At 38.9% G+C, this 20,340-nt stretch overlaps 2 protein-coding genes across 6 annotated transcripts in view; both read left to right on the forward strand.

Annotated features, from left to right (window-relative positions):
• The window catches only part of src (v-src avian sarcoma (Schmidt-Ruppin A-2) viral oncogene homolog), a 66,974-nt gene extending 61,346 nt beyond the window's left edge, over positions 1-5,628 (forward strand). For all 4 annotated transcript variants that reach the window (XM_017694240.2, XM_017694241.2, XM_017694242.2 and 1 more), the window contains one exon: positions 1,556-5,628. In XM_017694240.2, coding sequence (XP_017549729.1) covers positions 1,556-1,764 — 209 coding nt within the window. In that variant the 3' untranslated portion in view covers positions 1,765-5,628. The remainder of the gene's footprint in view (positions 1-1,555) is intronic.
• Positions 5,629-8,733: 3,105 nt separating this feature from the next.
• The window catches only part of mical1 (microtubule associated monooxygenase, calponin and LIM domain containing 1), a 39,774-nt gene continuing 28,167 nt past the window's right edge, over positions 8,734-20,340 (forward strand). The window contains exons 1-3 of one of the 2 annotated variants that reach the window (XM_017694239.2): positions 8,734-8,873; positions 19,716-20,006; positions 20,088-20,295. In XM_017694239.2, coding sequence (XP_017549728.1) covers positions 19,746-20,006; positions 20,088-20,295 — 469 coding nt within the window. In that variant the 5' untranslated portion in view covers positions 8,734-8,873; positions 19,716-19,745. The remainder of the gene's footprint in view (positions 8,874-19,715; positions 20,007-20,087; positions 20,296-20,340) is intronic. The other variant, XM_017694237.2, reaches the window with a different exon arrangement.

Below are 20,340 nucleotides of genomic sequence, written 5' to 3' on the forward strand. Positions count from 1 at the left end.
GGAGGCAGGTGGAAAAGTGAAGATGCAAGGAGTAGAGGTCGTAAAGGTGGATGACTTCAAATATCTTGGGTCAACCATCCAGAGCAATGGACAGTGCAAAAAAGAGGTGAGGAAGAGGGTGCAGGCAGGATGGACTGGGTGGAGACGGATGTCAGGGCTGATGTGCGACAGAAGGATAGCAGCAAGAGTGAAAGGGAAGGTTTACAAGACAGTAGTGCATTCTGCTATGATGTATGGTTTGGAGACTGTGGCTCTGTCTAAAAGACAGGAGGCTGAGCTGGAGGTGGCAGAGATGAAGATGCTGAGATTTTCGTTGGGAGTGACAAGGATGGACAAGATTAGAAAAATGAGCAGATCAGAGGGACAGTGAAGGTGGAGCAGTTTGGAGATAAAGCCAGAGAGGCCAGGTTGAGATGGTTTGGACATGTGTTGAGGAGGAATAGTGGATATATTGGACAAAGAATGTTGGAGATGGAGCTGCCGGGTAGAAGGAGAAGAGGTAGACCTCAGAGAAGGTTTATGGATGTAGTGAAGGTGGACATGGAGATGGTTGGTGTGAAAGTAGAGGAGGCAATGGATAGGGCAAGATGGAGGCAGATGATCCGCTGTGGCGACCCCTAAAGGGAGCAGCTGAAAGAAGTACATAATTAATATTGCTTTTTGATTATTTGACTATTGCATTTGAGTAACGCAAGAAACCGCATTCTTTTTAGTCCATTACTGTAACAACTGTGTTATACTACGTGTCACTACTACACTACGCTACTAGTCACAAGTCAGAAGAAGACAGAGAATATTGTGAGACTACCATTTCCATGAAATTTTATGTTTTAGCAAGACTAAAATATTTCAGCTTTGCTTGTATGTGTGTGTACATATATTGCACTATGCCACACTGAAAAGTGACAGACACTTATTGCCCAATACATGATTCAGAAGGCATATGTAGCATGACTTCTGTTGACTTGGGTAACTAGTATAGTTTGTTAGCTAGGTCCAGAAAACCATCCATTGAGGAGAAAAATAATCTGGATCAACATCCTGTGCTTGACCCATTAGCTGTAGTTTTAGCTCACATCTGAAGAAGCCTTCATTAGTCATCCAAGACGAAAACCAATTTTTTCTCAGCTGTTGTAAAATAATAAAACATGTTTTAAAATGTATTCCTCTGCTAAATGTTTGCTCCTGATTTTTTTGCCTCTTAACACCAGAGTTATCACCTAAACAAAGTAAAAGCCTCTGCTCATGTTGTTTTTTTTTTGTTTGTTTTTTTTTCCTACCTGCTGGTAACCAGATATATACCAAAGTCCTTATAGGAAAGTCTGTCATCCATCTTGTCAACGCCCCCAGTGACAGGTTTCCAGCCATGCAACACCAGGCTCCTTTCTCTTTGTCACATATTTACATGAAAACATAATTGAAGTCACCGGTAAAATCTGACAAAAGCAACATAAAATAGCATAAAATATCTCATAAAATTACCACAATTAATGGATCTCTCATATTAAGAAGTTGTTGCTTATGATTACACTAACCTCCTTGATGTCATGCTCAGGGATGGTGAACCGGGAGGTGCTGGACCAGGTGGAGCGTGGCTACAGGATGCCCTGCCCAGCTGAATGCCCTGAATCCTTGCATGAGCTTATGCTGAGCTGTTGGAGGAAGGAGCCTGAGGAGCGGCCCACGTTTGAATACCTGCAGGGCTTCCTTGAGGACTACTTCACCTCCACTGAGCCACAATACCAGCCAGGGGAGAACCTGTAGAAAATGCCCTGTAGAGCAGCTTTGGAGAGAGGCTTAGATGAGACTGTGCTGCACTGTGCTCCTTAGAAAGAGTGTGAGTGTAAAGTGACAGCTAACTTGCACAATGAAAGGAGAAAGCAAATGCCTCTTTTTGTACTAGCCACAAAAACTGGTGCTAGAGAATACCTCTTAAACTCCTACAACAGAACATAAATGGATGGAGCTCCTAGAGGTATTGTTTGAACTACTCATTTTCTCCAGCTCTTTTTTTATAGGTCAGTAACGATCGATCTTTAGCTGCTTTTCTGACCTCATTGTGTTTCCACCTCGCCTTTCTTAAGCTCCTTTAGAGGATGCTCCAGATCTGTCACTCATCCTCAGTAACACCCTCCCCCCCCATCCTTTGCTCCAGTCTTCTTCCGAGTCCTCCCCCTCCCCCTGATTTGCCCCAGTTGCACCCAGGCTCCAGAAGATAGGGATATGCCTGGAGTTCTCCACAGAGGCCTAGAAACCTATGGTTCTCTTCAAGAAAAAGCTGGTGGATGAGACTTGATTGTCACCATCAGACACTCAGAGGACATGATTTTGAGGGAAAATGTTTTGATTTGGTCAGACTTTGGTGTGTAGTCCTTTTCCTGTCGAGCAACTTCTTACTGTCTTCCAGTGTCCATCCAAGACCAGACGTATCTTCTCCTGAAGATGGTGTTCCATAGTTTCTTTTCTTAAACCTGGATCAGCTGGAGAACAGTTTAAATATGGATCTTTTTTTTTCTATTTATTTAGAAATTATATTACACCATGCTCGCTTCATGCTAACAAAGTCTTAAGGCAGATCGGACACAGTCATGTGACTTCACCAAACTGAGCATCCTAGTCAAACTGTCAAAGACCAAACTCATGAAAAATATACCATTCAGCCACAATTTTTCATTCAAATTTTATTATATTACATGACTTTTTGTGATATGACCCAAAACAACTACTGATAAAGTCTCTTGTAAACACAGAGACAGCTGTATAGTCTTGTGATTATGTGCCAATGGGGGGAGGTTTTGTACTGTTTTATTATATAAAAATGTATTTTTATTAATGTTATCTTTTGGTATCATCACAAAAAAAAAATGAATGGTTGAGCTTTGCAGTCAGATTTGATTTGTGAGATTTGAGCATCAGCCTAAATCATTTGAACGAACTCCTCTAATCTCCAAATGATTTTGCTGTGGGCATTCTTCTTTTAGTGTTGATCATTTTCGGTGTTTAGGAAGATCCCTTGTCTCGAGCCTGCAATTTCAAGAACCAGTCGATATTTTAACCTAACCTTGTGTTTTCACCTAGTACCATCATGCGCTATGCTGCTCTGCCATTGAAAACCTTTTATGAATGCTTTGCAAAGGCAAGAAAGGGCAACTAGTATCAAACATGTGGCTGGATCTCATCATATCGCTGCTGTCGGAACAAAACCTTGTATCTCCAAAATGGCAACTTTACAGGAGAAGGAAAAAACATTTCAAGTCAATGGAACCAGACCAGTCATTTCTAGCCATTTATTTTGGTCAATCCTTCATGAAATGAAAGTCCAGCATGCAGTTTCAAAAATTGAAAATTGACAAAAATGGAGATACAAGGCTTTGGTCCAACAACAGCATTATATAGGCTTAAAACATAGGAAATGTTTTGTTGGGTGCTGTTTATCCCTCATCCTGAAGTCTTTGATCAAGGCACATTCTGTCTGGTTTGCTGCAAAAGGTGAATTACTGTAAACCTGCTGAGACAATATAGAGTTAAAAGGTAGGAACTGTAGGATATTTTAATGAGTAATGATGGTCACTGGAACTGTGAATAGTAGATGAATCAACATAAACAGGTGCTCTCTGATGCACTGATGTCTCTAACAGCCTGCCTTTACTTTAGAGTGGGACTGTTGCGAGTAGATGAGATGTCCCATGACACACTGGTCAGTTATGGCTGTAAATACCGTTCTTTGGTCATGCTTAATGTAAATATTCTATTTATTCATATTGTTTAGTTATAATCATCTGGATTGTTCTTAAACAAATTTGGAGGGGTCTTCCACACAGTTTATTTGCATTGCATTGCTGTCTCAAGAAAAACTTTTTTCCCTCTTTTTGTGAACGTACCTGGAAATAATTTGAAAATGACACCTGCCCTTGCGACGATCAGGCCAATAGAAGTTTTGAAAAGCAATCCTCCAAACGTCACTCCTTACATTATCATACATTAAGTAAAGAATGTGTTTTTCTTCTCTTGTAAATGTATCATTTTAGAAATACAAGGTTTTTCTTATGATAGCGATGATGAGAAATCATTTGAGTGTAGGGATGGAAGGCATGTGGAACAAAATCTAATTGAGTATAAATATTCAGTTTCCATTTCTCCCACAACTGTCAATTCACTCACAAAAGTGGTTTCAGGCCTGCCTGATTTCTATTAGCTACAACATAGTGCAGCTTAGTAGTGTCACATTTAAAACGAAAAACCTAACATTACAGTGCTGCACAGAAGTATTTAAAGGGCCCATATCATGGAGAATAGATCCCTTTTTAAAAAATAAAGCTGTTAAAATACTGTTTCAAAATTGCTCTTTTTGTGGTGTTACACAAAACAACTTAGTTGCATATGTCCACCTGTTTAGCCATAGCATTTCACGCTGAAATTCCGGTGAGTACAGCCTGGACTGTTTTTTTGAATGATGCAAAATACAGGGAAGCAAATAATAAGAGATTATTTACATATATCAGTCTTAAAGGCACAGTAACAAAATGAGCCTGTTTCATTTGAATGGATACTGTAAAAGGAGGTCACAAAATGGTCATGTAATTTTTTTTGTAATATTTATCTGTATAATTTGAATATATTCTTATATTAATGTTTTTTCCAAGGGTAAATTCTTACAGTCCACATTTTTTGATTGTCTTTTGCATTGCACTTTCTGTAGTGAATCTAAGTGAAGTGCATTACAATTTCTCATTAAGTTGAATAAGATTTTTTCTAACGTTCTATAAAATTTAGCCAACTGTTGCTATAAAACTACACATTCATGGAGGAAGTATGAATTGATCAATTTTACTCTGTAGCTCTATTTTTTACTGAATTTCTTAAACGGCACTGGCATTGAAATTGAACCATGAGAAGATGCTAATATATGCATTCCAGATGTACCAAGTTATTTGACAGTAGCTGATATTACTTGTATCGTATGGCTAGCCACTCTCCAATACAGCCTTTTTACTAATTAACTATATTCGTGCATTAATGGCCATTGTTCATGTACATATGATCCTTTACTACCACTATTTTGTCTAAATTAATTTTTTTAAACGGTGGGTGTTGTTTGGGTTTGGCTCTTGTGGATTCCTGCTAAACATTCGCACGTAAGTGCTCTATTTTCTCGCAATAAAACAGCCGAAGGTATTGATCACGTAGTTTTGCACCGTATGTGTTGCTGTGGATTATGGTCTCTCTCCTGGAGGGCAGATGTACTGTAGACATTATTAGGTTAGAAACTGTGGTTTGATTTAAGGTGGAAATAATGACTTAAGTGACATGCTTGTTTATGATAAGGAACTGGAAAACAGCATTTTTTATTACAGTGTGCTATCGTTGTACCAAATAAGTCACATTCCTTCCCCCTTTTAAATTTATTGACACCTTTAGTATACTCAGCCTATGCAGGTTTTTTCTCATTATAAAGTCTTTGCTTTTCTTTTATACTCAATTTTCTCTTGCTTACAGTATATTGTACAGTTCTGCTATGTTATGACATGTTTCAAATGTAGAAGAGAACTTTGCAATGAGAGTTGTATACTTAAAAAAAAATCTGATACATTGTTATCTTTTGTAAGTGCAATAAACTACATTTCTAAAGTTTGGATTTAAGAGTGGATTTTATTGTGTTGTCTTTTTTTTTCTTTTTTGACAGCTTGTGCATGTAGTAAGAAGGAAACCACAACAATAACAACAATAACTGCTGTAGAGGCCAAACCTCCAAAAAACTAATGGTCAAAAGTTGAGATAATGAAGGCTGCATGCATTAGAATTATACTCTTAGAGGGAAGTAAATCATAAAGATGTAAACAGTCATTCAGGGTGGTTTGTGGGAAATGTGACAAACTTATCAAGTCAAAATTGTTCACAGTGGTGGGGATAGGAACCAGATGTCTGAAGTGTGTTGCCCGATGCCTGAGACATTGTTTTATCCACTATTATCAACACTACATATAAAAACCCAGGAAACGCATGTAGGTTTGCAAATCTTTTTTGGACAGTGAATTAAATTGCTATATTTAGGTTATGGACATCACAGCCCCTGGTTCATGATACCACCACTGTAGAGTAATCAGTCAGTAGGCCTTTCTCTTCAATGACAATTTCATATCAAGCCACCCTGAATTACTTTGGTTTGTATGTCTTCAGTTGTCTTATGACAACTGAATTCTGTCAAATAAATAAATTAATAATAAAAAAAAAACAAAAAAAAAGTCTGAAATTCCCTATTAATGTTTGGAGCCATTTGTGTTGGGGCCCAGTCCAATTTCACCCCTTGCCCCTACCTTTTAGCCCTTATTCCTTTGTTTGGTCACGTCTAGGGGTAGGGTGTCCCAATTTTTGTTGAGATAGAAAGGTAGGGGGAAATGTTAGAGCTAAACGGAGGATTTTCAGAGACTCACTCCAAACGGAGTGTTATGAGAAAACTAAAAGTTAAAACTAAAATAAAAGGAAAACTGGCAAGATGGCTGCGCAAGTGACTAAAAGAGACCCACAAATGTAAGTATTTTCTCCGTTAAAAATTACGATAACCATTGTATTATCTTTGTTTAACGTCGTTTCCATGCATTATGGCCCTTTATAACAAGCCTAAAAAATCGCTAGTAGTATGCTGATGTCTCGGTAGCTAACTGGCTAAATTTCCCGTTCCACCTAAACTGTTACAGCAGCTAGGGGCACCTTTTCAAGTTGGAACAAGAAGCTAGCAGATAGATGACTTCAGCTTTATACCGCCAAAGAATAATGGGCGGGCGATAACAAATACTTGTGGCATCCCCCTCTCTGAAGGCTTATGATCCCCTAAATTTAACTAAGCACCAGCAGCAATGCTGCCGAACCCTCCTCTGCTATCACTGCAGACCGTCAGGGTCGCATACAGAGCACCGCTAGTAGCCTGTTAATGAAGTAATGCTATTCTTCATTTGAGGGTTGTCGCTTTTCATAGGGGAAGATTTCAACCGCTACCACTCATAACTCCGTCTCAAAGGGCAAAGTGACCCTCGAAAACAAATCAGATTGGGCTGTAGTCGCACATGCATTGCTTTTCTGTACTGCAAACTGATGCAGATCAATAGTACAGTCATAGTGCAGAAACTCAATTCGGCACTAGAGGGCGCTGCTTCCTTTTGTTTAATTATTGCTGCCTAAAACTTGGTGGAGCCTCTCAGATCAACAAAAGTCAGCGTTCGTAATGTGATTCCTTCTTACAAATCTCTTGTAATTAATTCATCAACCAACCAGTTGATGTATTCACTCAGGAATAACCCTGCAGGAACACTGTTAAACAGCTACAGTGCTGTGAGAGTTTTACCAAGAGAACACAGCGCACATTACTCCAGTCCTGAAATCTGTACACTGGCTTCTCCACTGGTTAGTTACAGAATACATTTAAAAGTGGTGCTACTAACCTGTAAATCACGGAATGGCTTAGGCCTGTAATAAATCTCGTATATGTTTAAATAACCAAATAGGTCTCTTAGGTCCACAGATACAGACCAGCTGGTAGAGCTCTGCTGAACAAAAGAAAACCATTTAGAATTGAAACCTGGTTAACATTAGAGACCACTAGTTTCCTTTTAGAATCATTCACACTGTGATATCAACCCATCAAGAAGAAACAACCTCTAGTGACTATTAGACTCCACCAGGAACCAACAGAACATTTTAATGGGATTGTTCCCCCCCCAAACTAAACTCGAAGCAGGATGTAGCTGTTATGCTGCAAACACCTGAAACAAACTCCTAGAAGTTTTGGTGCCTCCTTAGGCACCAAATGTAACTTTTTTTTAAAATCCAGGTTAAAACATTTCCCGTTTCATGTGCCTATAATTGAATTCTAGACTTGCATTTTATTACAGCGCTTTAGCTTTTCATCTTTAGGCAGCTACTTTTAATAACATGTAGGCCCTTAGCCTTTCATTTCTATTGTTCTTCAATTATTCTTTTGCTTTTGTGTACTCTGTAGCTGCTTCCTATTCATTATTTGGTTTTCTTTCAGCTGTTGCACTTTGTATCTTTTTACCTGTTTATTTTTATTTGTATTTGATTTTCATTCTTAAGCACTTTTTGTCTTTATTGTTCTTGTTGCTGTTCTTTTCGCTTTTATCTATGCAAAGCACATTTAACTGCCTTTACGGAGGAAATGTGGACGGGAAATGTCATATGTAAATAAACTTGCCTTACATGACCTGCAGTTTAGGTATTCTCAGCCTAAAGACTGTAAATAAATGACCATGAGAAAGTTTATCTCCGTATTGTGTAAGAGGGAATGTCCAGTCAGTCTGCTTTGCGCTATAAAGGGCTCCTCTCAGCTTTAGTTACTGAAAAATGTCTAGTCTTCAATGTATTCTTAGTGCCTGTGGGCACTATAAATAGTGTACGGCCACCGACAACCTACAAAACAGCACTAGAGTCATTCCAGTAGTAGTACTTCTCTTTTCAGTGGACGCGTTGACTGTACACGAAACGCCGCCAGGAGCGACGCTCCAAAAGCTGGAACTACAGTCGTGATTAGTCGTACAAGGAATTTTCGCACCCGTATTCCGACAAGCCCCGCCTCCGGCACGACAGTTGACTTGTAGTTTGTCTTGCGTTCTCCCTTCTGGGCTGTGATTGAACAGTAGTTCATTAGCTTCTGCCCAATCCTAGCGCAGGAGGCGGGGCTTGTCCGAAAACGGGCGGGAACAGTATCTCGCATAAGTTGGAAGGGTTCTGCAGTAAAAACCGCCGAGTTTCACGAAATGCCGCGATGCCAGGGTAAGAGGAGAGAGCGCACAGTGAGAGAGCTGCTACTGCTTTCAGTCTGTGAGTTTAAAATGCTCTGCTGACCTGTGAGAGAAAGTCAGGTAGGTGTACCACTCGACGATGGTAAGACTTCCCCGGCAGCTTCTGTCAGGGACTAACACTGGGCTTTTGTGTTGTGACATTTCGTCGGCGAGTTTCTGTTTCCTGTCGAGCCCGAGAGAAAACCGAGTTTCCCACCTCAGCGTGTTTGTTTGTTCAGTTGGTGTTTGCTTGCCTCATCTTGTTGCATTTGCTTTACGTCAATTTAACGTTAACCGTTTGACGTTACCTCACTGTCCGCGTCTTAGAAAGTGACAGTCGCTCAAATGAATGAAAAGCCTGACTTATTTTACTTTGTGTGCTGTGCTGGCATTGAGATAAGTGCCCTTCGTGTTGTTAGAAACAAGTCAAAAGTCCGTCCGCCGTCATGAGCCTCAGTCTCAAATGACTCCGTACTCCCTACCTAGTGCACTTTGTTGGTCTGAAAATAAAGCTGCATCCTCACAGTACAAAACAAAGAGAAGAGTCGTTTGAGACGGAGCCACTGGAGACTTACACACCGTGCACCCTTTGAGTGAAGGAGCCAGAAGTTCATAACTGACGGGGAGTAGGGAGCTGCTTCAGATACTGACAAAATACTGACTTTTTTGGGTGGAATTCATTTTATGCCCCCTTTTCCCTGCGTGTAAGAGGTTTATCGCTCACCCGGATGCTGGAGCAGATTCATGGGCAGGCTAAAGGCTAACGAGAGTAGATTACAAGTTTAAAACATGTCACGTAGTTAACATGTGCGAAGACGGAACTTTTACCTTGAGGCTACTTTTCTTGTGTTGGTAGCAGCTTCTCCACCTGTTTCCCTTTTAGAGTCTTTTTCCTTCTACAGAGATTTTCCGCATTCACTAAATATACAGTTCACGTCTAGCCAGCCTTAGAAAATCTAATGAGAATTTCGAGAATGTTCTTTTCGTTCGAATAAAGGCAGAAAACGCATCTCTCTTTTGTCCTTTCGGCCAGTTCTTGTCCCAAGGGCTTTTATGTCGTTACGTTAAGGCACGATGCAGGTGATGTGTGGGCTGTTGTTTGCAGGATGTTAGTTAGCTGTTGCCTTTCTGTCGTTGTGTAGAACTCAGAAAGCGTTAACCGCTTGCAAGCAGGCGTTAACGAACAGGGTGCTGCAGTGAAATTGGCACATTTGTAAAGTCATAGCTGCTACACTTGCTTTGCAACAAGTGGGAAACATGTAGGCCTTAGTGTGAGAGAGCTTATGTCTATCGCATGTCTATCTTGGACGAAACGACTTGAAGAAACACGGGGCGTTGAGCTTGTAGGATGTTGCAGCAACCTTTTTGCAGAAGTTTGTCAGTGCTTGGCTTATATGGGTTCAGAAGAAAGTGGCAGATCGCCTCAGTCTCTTAGCAGTCAGTTAGCACTCAAACTGCATATTTTGTGGAAAGATAGATGTTTCAACCTTTTGTCTAATCAAAAAATGTGTATAATTTGGGAAAAAAATAACTCGCTCTCTCCCATATATATATGATGTTGGATGATCGTCTCTTCGCAACGATTTTCCTAGTATTTTTAAATATGGTACTTTTTTTTTTTTTTTTTTTTTTTTTTTTTTTTTTTTGGTCCAGTGTATCAAACATCAGAAAAACTTTCATAGTCATGCATATTGTGTATGGTGAGACTGTCAAAGTATCACAATGTTATATTTCTGCCATCCCTAGATAGAACACCATTCACTCTTCCAAAAGGTTTTCCCTCAGTTGGTGTTGAGCTGTTGTGGTAGATCTCTGCTAGCGAAATGACACCACAGCCCAACAAAGCCACCAGTCCCCCTCGCTGCAAGGCTTAAGCATTCAGGACTGAGCTGATCTCTTGGTGTGTGCCATGCATGTACTCGCCCACATGTGAAGAATGTGGTGAAGGATGACTCGTCTGACCATATCAGTTTTTTCCACTTCTGTATGGACGAGTGTTTATGGTACTTATTCTGCCCCACTGAAAGTGTCCTATAATCCTACTATAATATGCCTATATGTGTAGTTGTGGACAGGCTGTTGTTGACATAGTCTGCATCGACATTCTCAGTAGTCACCTGAGGAACAGTTGTTCTGTTTTTTTTCTTATATAGCATTGAATGTGTAATTTAGATCACAATTTCTACTATTTACTGATGTCTTTCACACAGATCTAAATGCAGGTGTCACTTTAGTCACTCTAGGCTGTTGAGCAGTACTTGTGACTGGAGCCATCCATGCCCCACTAATGAACTCATTTTCAAAGTCTAAAATCAAGGTCAGCTGGGCCTGCTTATGCATTTTATACTCCCATTTTGAGAGTATACAGTAGACAAGAACATGAAGTATATTCACCACTCTATTCACTCTTTACTGGATACTGAGTTTTATTGTCCTGTTTTTCTATAGCTTTCTTGGCCATCTCTCACTTAAAAAGAGATATAAATCTTACTTAAGTTAAGTGGAAGTTGAATAAAACGGCAAACAGTGTGTCCGTACTGTTGCAGTTCTTTTAATTTTGGCCTTGGTATTCAAGTGCTTAAGTTCTTCGAGACTGAAAGGAGAACTCCTTGATACAGGAGCACTTCCTTCACATAATTACCTCAAAAAGGCCCAGTCTTGTAAACCTGCCCACTGGCACCTTTTAATGAGTCAACATCAGCTTATTATGTCTGCTATATTTTGCAACTGCTCTTTATGGTGTTGACAGTCAGATGGAATACTCTGAGGGCCTGGAGGTCCTGACTCATCTTAGCAAAGAAATTCCGAAGTCTGCTCTTCTTCACCTTTACCTGTCTTTAAGCATTGTTGAAATCATGATCTTTGCCTCAGCTTGCACAACTACCTCCTTGTCCATTTCTTGGAACTCTGTAAAGCATACTGTAATGCAGTAATATTTTATTTACCTAAAAGGCTATAAACCATCTCACAGGCTTGCCTTGCCGCCCTGACCATCTTCAGTTTCTCTCTTCTCAGCTTTTGATCATTTTATTGTCAGTCTTTAGCTCTTATTCAGTTGTTTCTAGAAGGTTATGTGCTTTATGTCAGCAGTTAAAAGATTCTAACTTTCATGTAGAAGTATGAATATCAGTGGGTTAATGTGGTGTGATGGAGAGATGAAAGAAAGCATAATAAGGTTAGACCGTAATAAATTAATGAGTGTTATCGCTATGGAATGGACTGTGAACTGCCATTCTGTTCTTTGTTGTATCACTCCTCTGTCTAACCCTGTTATTCATCCAGATTTTCTGTCGGATTTCTATGGGATTTCTAAGGAACTAAAACAGAGCTGACAGGAGCTTAAGCATACTTTTGGGAAACTGCAGATTAGAAAGTTGGGATGATGTGAGTGTGATGAATGTGGAAGTAGTGTTAAAAGTCCAAGTGAGCTATCAGTGTCGCAGCCAAGAGTAAAGATCTGAGTTATTATGATCTTGTAAATGTTTTTTGTGATCTGCTAAGCGCAGATTTTGTCTGAACACTGGCGTGTAGGGCATCTGGAGAGAACCGTCATACTTGTGATTCAAGTCTACTCTTCTCTCACAAACTGAATCCAAAAATTGAAATTGAAAGTTGCTCCTAAACTGTTTATTTAAAAAAATTAAAAAAGGAGGTAGTATTTGAAATATTGTTTTTACATTTCTGAAAGAAGAATGAATAAAACTGGCTTTTGACGATATATTTACTGAGTTTATGTTCTTGACATTGTAAAAGAAAACAAAGTGCATTACGTGAGCTGTGAAACCAAAAGAAAGTTAGGGCCAAGTTATCTCGTTCCGGCAGTTTAAACATTAAACAAATGCCAACCGTCATTATGGCATGTTGTAAAATTTAATCCAGAGACAGATGATTAGTTCCTGTTTCGTTCTCTTAAGAAAAAACTCTGTTGTTTTTGTTAGCAGTATTGTTTTAGCATTATTTTTATTCTGTTAAGTTCTGTTTAAGCTAATTTTATACATTCTTGTTTTAATGTTTCTGATATTGGTGGTGCACTTTCTCTATTCAGTAAGCAGTTTACAGAATTTAATGGAACAGTAATGATGCTCATAATACACAGTATACTGAACTACACTGTAATCACGACTATGTTAATCCACAGATCATTGAAAAGCTTTTGCAGAATTGCTTTGCTGACCCAGTTATTTACAGGTCACAATATTGCAGGTAGTTTGATCAGGGTTGCTATGACATGTGCTTGCAGCTGTACTGATTTACAGTGTGAGTAAACAGCATGTCATGCAACTGATTGGAAGTGAAAAGTAATAGGCAAACAGCACACTTCCTGCTTTGTTAAATCAGTGAACTGTGCTGAACTGCGATTGAAGCCTCTGGGCACACGTGGCATAAAGCCATACACAATGAATAGCATAGTAGTGACCCAGAGCTTCAATTTATAGATGCCAGGGTACATTATTAAGCTTTATCACCTCTATTACCAAGCAAGAGTGGAATGCATCACTGTTTTTAAGCTTGCTGTGTGCGCATCAAAGCAGATAAGTTGAAACAGTTGTGTATTTTTAGATAGTGTTAAATGGTGTTTGGTTCATGCATAATGTTTCAGCACAGACTAAATGTTTAGTCCAGAGACCATCAGACGTGCATTTAAAAAAAGTAATTTTACAACAAGAGATCCTCAATTTTAAGCTCGGCGGTATCTCTGTGGGATGTCCCAATCCAGTGAATCAGGATTGAGCTGATCCTGAAATATTTGAATGGCATGTTTATTGTTATATTTTATTAATGTTTTGTTGATTTTGTTAAATTCAATCCTATGTCAATTCTTCAATTAATCATTTTCAAAGAGTTGCCTTTACCAAATATTATCCACAGCCTACAGAAGTAAGTCACATTTTCAATAACTAACAAACCAGTCCAAATGTGTACAGTGTGGTACTATTTTAAAGAAGAAAATTGAAACTTTCAGTATCACCACTGTCAATGTTTGACTGCAGTCAAGTCAGCCACCATATGTTAAAATATAGACTTGTACAATGTGAACGTGTACAAGCTACACTCCCACCACATTTTTCAGTTGCGAGTCAACACTGGTTAAAAACGAAAGTATCTAGAAAATTGTCTTGCTTTACCAGCCATTCCACTTCTGGTTTTAAACTGCTGCCTTTAAATGAAGTGAAAGGTACAGACTCCTAGGTATGCACAGTGACATCAGAATTATATCCATATTGGCAGATGTTTGCTTAAAACATATCAGCGTGTTTAGATTTGACTCATGATGTATATATTACGGTTTAGCGTAGGTGATGCTGGGCTACAGCACTGAACTGTTTGCATTTTAAATATTTTTACTGCTTTTGTAACCCTGTGGAAATAAATGTTTCTATATCTAGGCTATGTTCCTCTCAAGAATCTGGGTTGGCATCGGCAGATATATACATGGAAACATATTCAATATCAGCATCTGCCCACAATTCCTGTGGGTGCATCCTTACAGGCTGCTGTACATATGTTTGAACAATATGTAGTTGTAGCTCATTCACAATACTGTGAAATGTTTATTTCTTTGGAACATCCCAAGATAAATATAATTTTTACAATACTTGTAAATAATCTTATGAGCGTTCTGAACTGTCATACATATACGAACTGTCATGTCATATATAAAATATTACATACACACTCTCACTCACCAGGCCACTTTTATTAGGTACACCTGTTCAATTGCTTGTTAACACAAATAGCTAATCAGCCAATCACATGGCTGCAAATCAATGCATTTAGGCATGTAGAGTTGGTCAAGACAACTTGCTGAAATGCAGACCGAGCATCAGAACGGGGAAGAAATGTGATTTAAGTGACTTTGAGCGTGGCATGGTTGTTGGTGCCAGACGGGCTGGTCTGAGTATTTCAGAAACTGCTGATCTACTGGGATTTTCACGCACAGCAGGATAATGCACCAGGTCACAAAGCTCATATCATCTCAAACTGGTTTCTTGAACATGACAATGAGTTCACTGTACTCCAATGGCCTCCACAGTCACCAGATCTCAATCCAATAGAGCACCTTTGGGATGTGTTGGAACGGGAGATTCGCATCATAGATGTGCAGCCGACAAATCTGCAGCAACTGCGTGATGCTATCATGTCAATATGGACCAAAATTTGTTTCCAACACCTTGTTGAAAGTATGCCATGAAGAATTAAGGCAGTTCTGAAGGCAAAAGGGGGTCCAACCTTTTACTAGCAAGGTGTATATAATGAAGTGTGTGTGTGTGTGTGTGTGTGTGTGTGTGTGTGTGTGTGTGTGTGTGTGTGTGTATATATATATATATATATATATATATATATATATATATATATATATATATATATATATATATATATATATATATATATATATATATGTATATGTGTGTGTGTGTGTGTGTGTGTGTGTGTGTGTGTGTGTGTGTGTGTATGTATATATATATATATATATATATATATATATATATATATAATGAGACACTCTTATGGAGCACCGTCAGAACCAGAAGTAGGGACAAAATGCACCGCCACATTTTTACTTGCAAGTCACAACTGGTTAAAGCATCTAATAAAATGTCATTCAACTTGGACAGGATTCCTGACTTAGTTATAGCTTCACAAAGCATAGCAAATCCATGCAACAGTGGTTTCAACAACAGCAGTAAAGCGCTTTCTCTATTACCCCAGTTGTACCCAAGTCTAGATACTCAGACTGTGATTAATGACCATGTGCATGTACACGAAACTATGTGCTGGTGACAAACATCACATGAAAGCCTAAGGAGGAGTAAAGTGGCATATGCTTGAAAGAAGGATAAAGAAATGATACTATGTCAATATATTAAAGAGTAAATAACAGTAAATGTCAGTGCTGTAACCATTGTTGTTGCAATAAGGAGTAATTGGAGTAACAAGAATAATAATTGCTGTATATTCATGATAATTTGATAACGTAGCATGACTGTTCTGCTGAAAAGCGATATCCGTCACGTGACAGATGCCACAAATGTAACAAAAAAATTGTCCATCAACAAAACCTCAGCTTACCCTGCCCTCGAGCATGTTAGGCAAGCAGCATAAGTTGCCATGGTGATGTAGCCTGGCAGAAAGTGATGCAACATTGTGCGAGATAAAATCTAGCATGAGATGACGGCCTGCTTTTCTGGCTCAGCAACTTGTTTTATACTGCCGGATCAAGTTGCCCCTAGTAGCTGTATTTTGTTGCTGACAGACCCAAACCTTGTATCACCAAAATGATGAGATAAGAAGGTTAAAAACATTCTTATTTTACAATGGAAGTAAATATAAAAAGATCTTATTGCAAATATTTTTAGACCGACTCTATTGGTCCATTCATCATGAAACTTTCACACAACAAATAATGTCAAAAAAAAGAAAAATGGAGATATGAGGTTTTGTCAGAATTTACACTGGAGTTTGGAAGTATGGCAGAGCCCTTTATCTCAGAGCTTCATCTTATGATATTTCATTTTTGGAACAAACACAAAAGTATTACCACAGTTAGAAATGCTAAAATGTTTCACTTACTACATACTACATCCTGTTAAGCAGGTTCAGTTATGCTGTCATGGACTCTCGGCAGGCCTGGGTCATTATTTCACACACTAGTCAGTGTTCTGAGTACTTACAGTATCCACAATATGCTCAGAAAAGCTTTCGCTTAGCATCCTAACTTTGTTTTTTTTTCTTCTTCTGCTTCTTTCTTCATCTCACATCAGCTTGAAATTTAACTCCTGTTCTTTTGAACCAAACCCATCTATTCTTGACCCTCACCTGTATTCAGAAAACAACTTCTCAGGGTCAGTGCTTACTTTATAACTAAATACGTAAGGGAAACAGAAACGGAGGAAACCTCATACTGGTGTCTTATCCCTCTGTCATCGTTCTTGCATATATTTAAGCTTCTTTATGTCTTTATCTGTTCTGTATGTCTGAAGCTTTAATTTCAGGGAGGCCAAATATTCTGATGATGCCTTATTACTTTCACTATAGAGTAATAAGTAATAACTTACATACATGTAATAAGTTATGTGTCTGCTGTACAGGCTATGCTTGAGGAGGGGCTTTCACATGAACAGGACGCATGTGTGAATACTGTCTCTGCTGTGTGATCACACTGAGTTTCAGGAAGTGGTGAAGGTTTATTTGAAGAACAACATTCTGTGGGTAACAAACAAGCTAATTAGAGGTTTAAATGGATATTGCCCGATACGGTCTGTTTTGCAACATTCTGTGATGGTAATACCAAAATGTCACCATAAAATTACCGTTATTTTGTAAGTTAGAGTTTCACCTTTGCACTTTTAGTTTTTTTTTTTTCTTTCCTTTTTTTTATTTCTGGTGTTGTCAGTGGAGGAGTGTAGACATAAGGGTAAGTAATGTGACAAATCTAAATTCATGATACTTCACAATACATGATACAAGAAATTTTCACAATACATGATACATATTTTATGTGCTAAAGACATTTATTCAACATTTTACATACTGCAGTGCATTAAATCTAATGAAATGAGCTAAATTACATTCTCTCTGTAATGAAACACGTAGTTGAACAATGTTCTTGAAGTACCACAATAATATCCTCAGTATGCTCAGAAAAGCGTATTATGACTTATTGACATTTTTCACAATAACCTGATAAATATCATATTGCCCAGCCCTGCATAGATATACCGCACAAATGGACATAGGCCAAGGAATAAGATGTCCATAGCAAGTTAAATATATGTGGAATTCACCATACAAGGCTATTTCACAAAGCACAAGTTAATGAGCTCACTTTCACTGGACAATTTCATGTATGTTTCATCTAGTTTCATTTAATTAAACCCTGGATCTGTTGATCTCTCTGGGCTCTATGACTGTAACAGACCCAAGTTCCAGTAAAATCTCTATTACTGCCAGTTTAAAGAAACCATCATTCATGTAGTGACTTATTTCACGCAAACCATAGCCAAACACTAGTATACATAGTAGCACACAAGCATTTTGGGTGATATGATATCCTATGTTATGCCAGATTTACTGTACCTAATTGTTTAATCATGGCTATTGAGCTGTGCTGGTTGAACATCTTTAATGTGGCCAGATGTCATGTCTGTACAAATGGTATGGCGAATGATTTAGGAGTTCTTCAGAACACATTGTCAAGTTTTAGATATCAGACAAAATATGTTGAACAAAACTATTGTGCGTTCACATAATAATCATTATTGAATTTCAGCAATTATCTGACTATTCAAGTGGTCATATAAGCGGCCTGTGCTGGTAACAAAATAACCGTGTGGGGGAACTGTTGTAGACGGTTCAGGGTGTATTTTATCCCCTCTAATTTAACTATTATTTGACATAAATGTGGGAGTAGACACAGTAATAGTGTGCACTTTGAAACTTTGACTCAATTTAAACACAATACTTACATTTAAAGTGTATACTCCTCAGGCACTGTTTACTCAGCACGCATTGAGCCTTGGGATATGTTGGCTTGCTTTGGAAAAGGACACATTTCTCGGGCCATTTGAAGGAACCTTCGAAATGGGTCAGCCTAGTCGCACCACTGTGATGCAGTCAACCTACAAATACAGCCTTCAAAGGATGCAGCCCCTGAATTGGGACACAGCAACAGTGATAACTGAATGAGCTAAAGCTTAATCTTTGTCAAATAAAAGGTACATCGGATGGAAAAAATACAGCCCCTAAACGTTACATCGGTTTTTTTTTTCATCACAGTTATTCTGTTACCAGCACAGGCGTACTGTCTCGCATTTAATTTAATCACAACAGTGTTAATTGCAACAGATACAATATTTATCCAGAATAAAACAGGTGGCCTACCCTGATACGTTACTCATAAAATCCCTAGCTCTCTTATCTAGATCCCCCCCTGCTGTTTATTTCCAGTCTTGGCTAACTTAATGGAACAATAAACCAGCATCCTTGGAGTCTCATGCTGTTTTATACGAGGCTATTTCCTAAGCTATTCATGGAGGGGAAGTTCCCGTTTAAGCAGGAAGATTTCATGAGTCAAAGCTTTGCCTCTCCTTCCTTGTATGGTGTAGGTGGCAGTCTACAGTCCATAACATCACATGCCAATTTGTCACTTATCATGTATAAACATCATTAGTGCTGGAGATGTTGAGAATGTGACTCAAGCCATATCTGATAGTATTTGCCTCAGCTATGAGGTCACTGATTATGGCCATCACAAAAGGAAGAAACTAAGCAGCATACATTTTTAGTGGTGGTTTTGCAGTTCAAGTCCTAACATGCCTTTTGCAATAGGGAGGTGTAAGAATCCCTTTGAGCATACCTGCCAAGTGCTAACTAGTCATGGGGTTTTGCAGATTCACTGTTGTTAAAGTCTGTGTTAACTCATTGAGTGACTCTTTTGTAGATAAATGTGATGGGGTTTGTTCACAAAAAAAGGAGAAGAAAGGTTTTTGATGACCAACAGTCATGAGTCCTGATGGTTCTACTAAATGGCTGAACAATTAAATAGAGCCATAGTTAAAGTCCGTTATGATTTGTTTGACATGCATCTTCTGTACTTTTAGAGTTCAGAGGTCAGTGTCAGAGTGCTATATTTACTCTGAACAATGTGGAACTTGGTTTTATTATGTTGATATTCCTTTTGTGCACTCGTTCAAAGAGACCATTTGTACCTGATGTCTTCTAATGCTGTTATATGAATGACAATGACCTTTGGTAAGTTAATAATACTGTGCCTGGAGACAATGGTGTTGGTATTTAATGGTGTTTAAGAAATTCTGATGGTACTTACAAACTATCCACCAGTTCAACAGTTAATTGTAAATTAACTTTCTAAATAATTATCTATTCATTTAAACTCTTCCTCCTTGGTCTTCTTCTCCACAGATAGAAGCCTGCAACCCCTATCTGCTCAGTATGGCTGGTAAGCAGGAGCTTGGTAACCAAGCTCACGCTCTGTTTGACCGCTTTGTGGCCTCCCAAACATGCAAAGAAGTTCAGCAGAATTTTGCTGAGCTTTGTCACCACCTACAGTTGGACTCTCAGGACTACCACCACTTCTATAACAAGCTGAAGGAAAAACTCAACTACTGGAAAGCTAAAGAACTCTGGCAAAAGATTGACAAGAGAGCCTCCCACCCAGACTATGAGCAAGGCAAACCTTGTGCTAAGACTAAGGTATTATGTCTAGGCTAGCTCACGTGAAGTCTTGGTACAGTAAGTATACCAGTCATCTTCACATAGCTTTCTCTTTTTCAGTGTTTAGTGCTGGGAGCAGGTCCATGTGGTCTGAGAACCGCTGTAGAGTTGGCTCTGTTGGGTGCACAAGTGGTCGTGTTGGAGAAGAGAACGTCTTTCTCCAGGAACAATGTCCTGCACCTGTGGCCCTACACCATCCGAGACTTGCGCAACCTTGGTGCAAAGAAGTTCTATGGCAGATTCTGCTCTGGCTCTCTTGACCACATAAGTAAGTGTCATGATCATTAAAATTACACACACGCACACGTCTCCA

This window comes from Pygocentrus nattereri, chromosome 9 (genome assembly GCF_015220715.1).
Source record: "Pygocentrus nattereri isolate fPygNat1 chromosome 9, fPygNat1.pri, whole genome shotgun sequence".
NCBI classification, from domain to species: domain Eukaryota; kingdom Metazoa; phylum Chordata; class Actinopteri; order Characiformes; family Serrasalmidae; genus Pygocentrus; species Pygocentrus nattereri.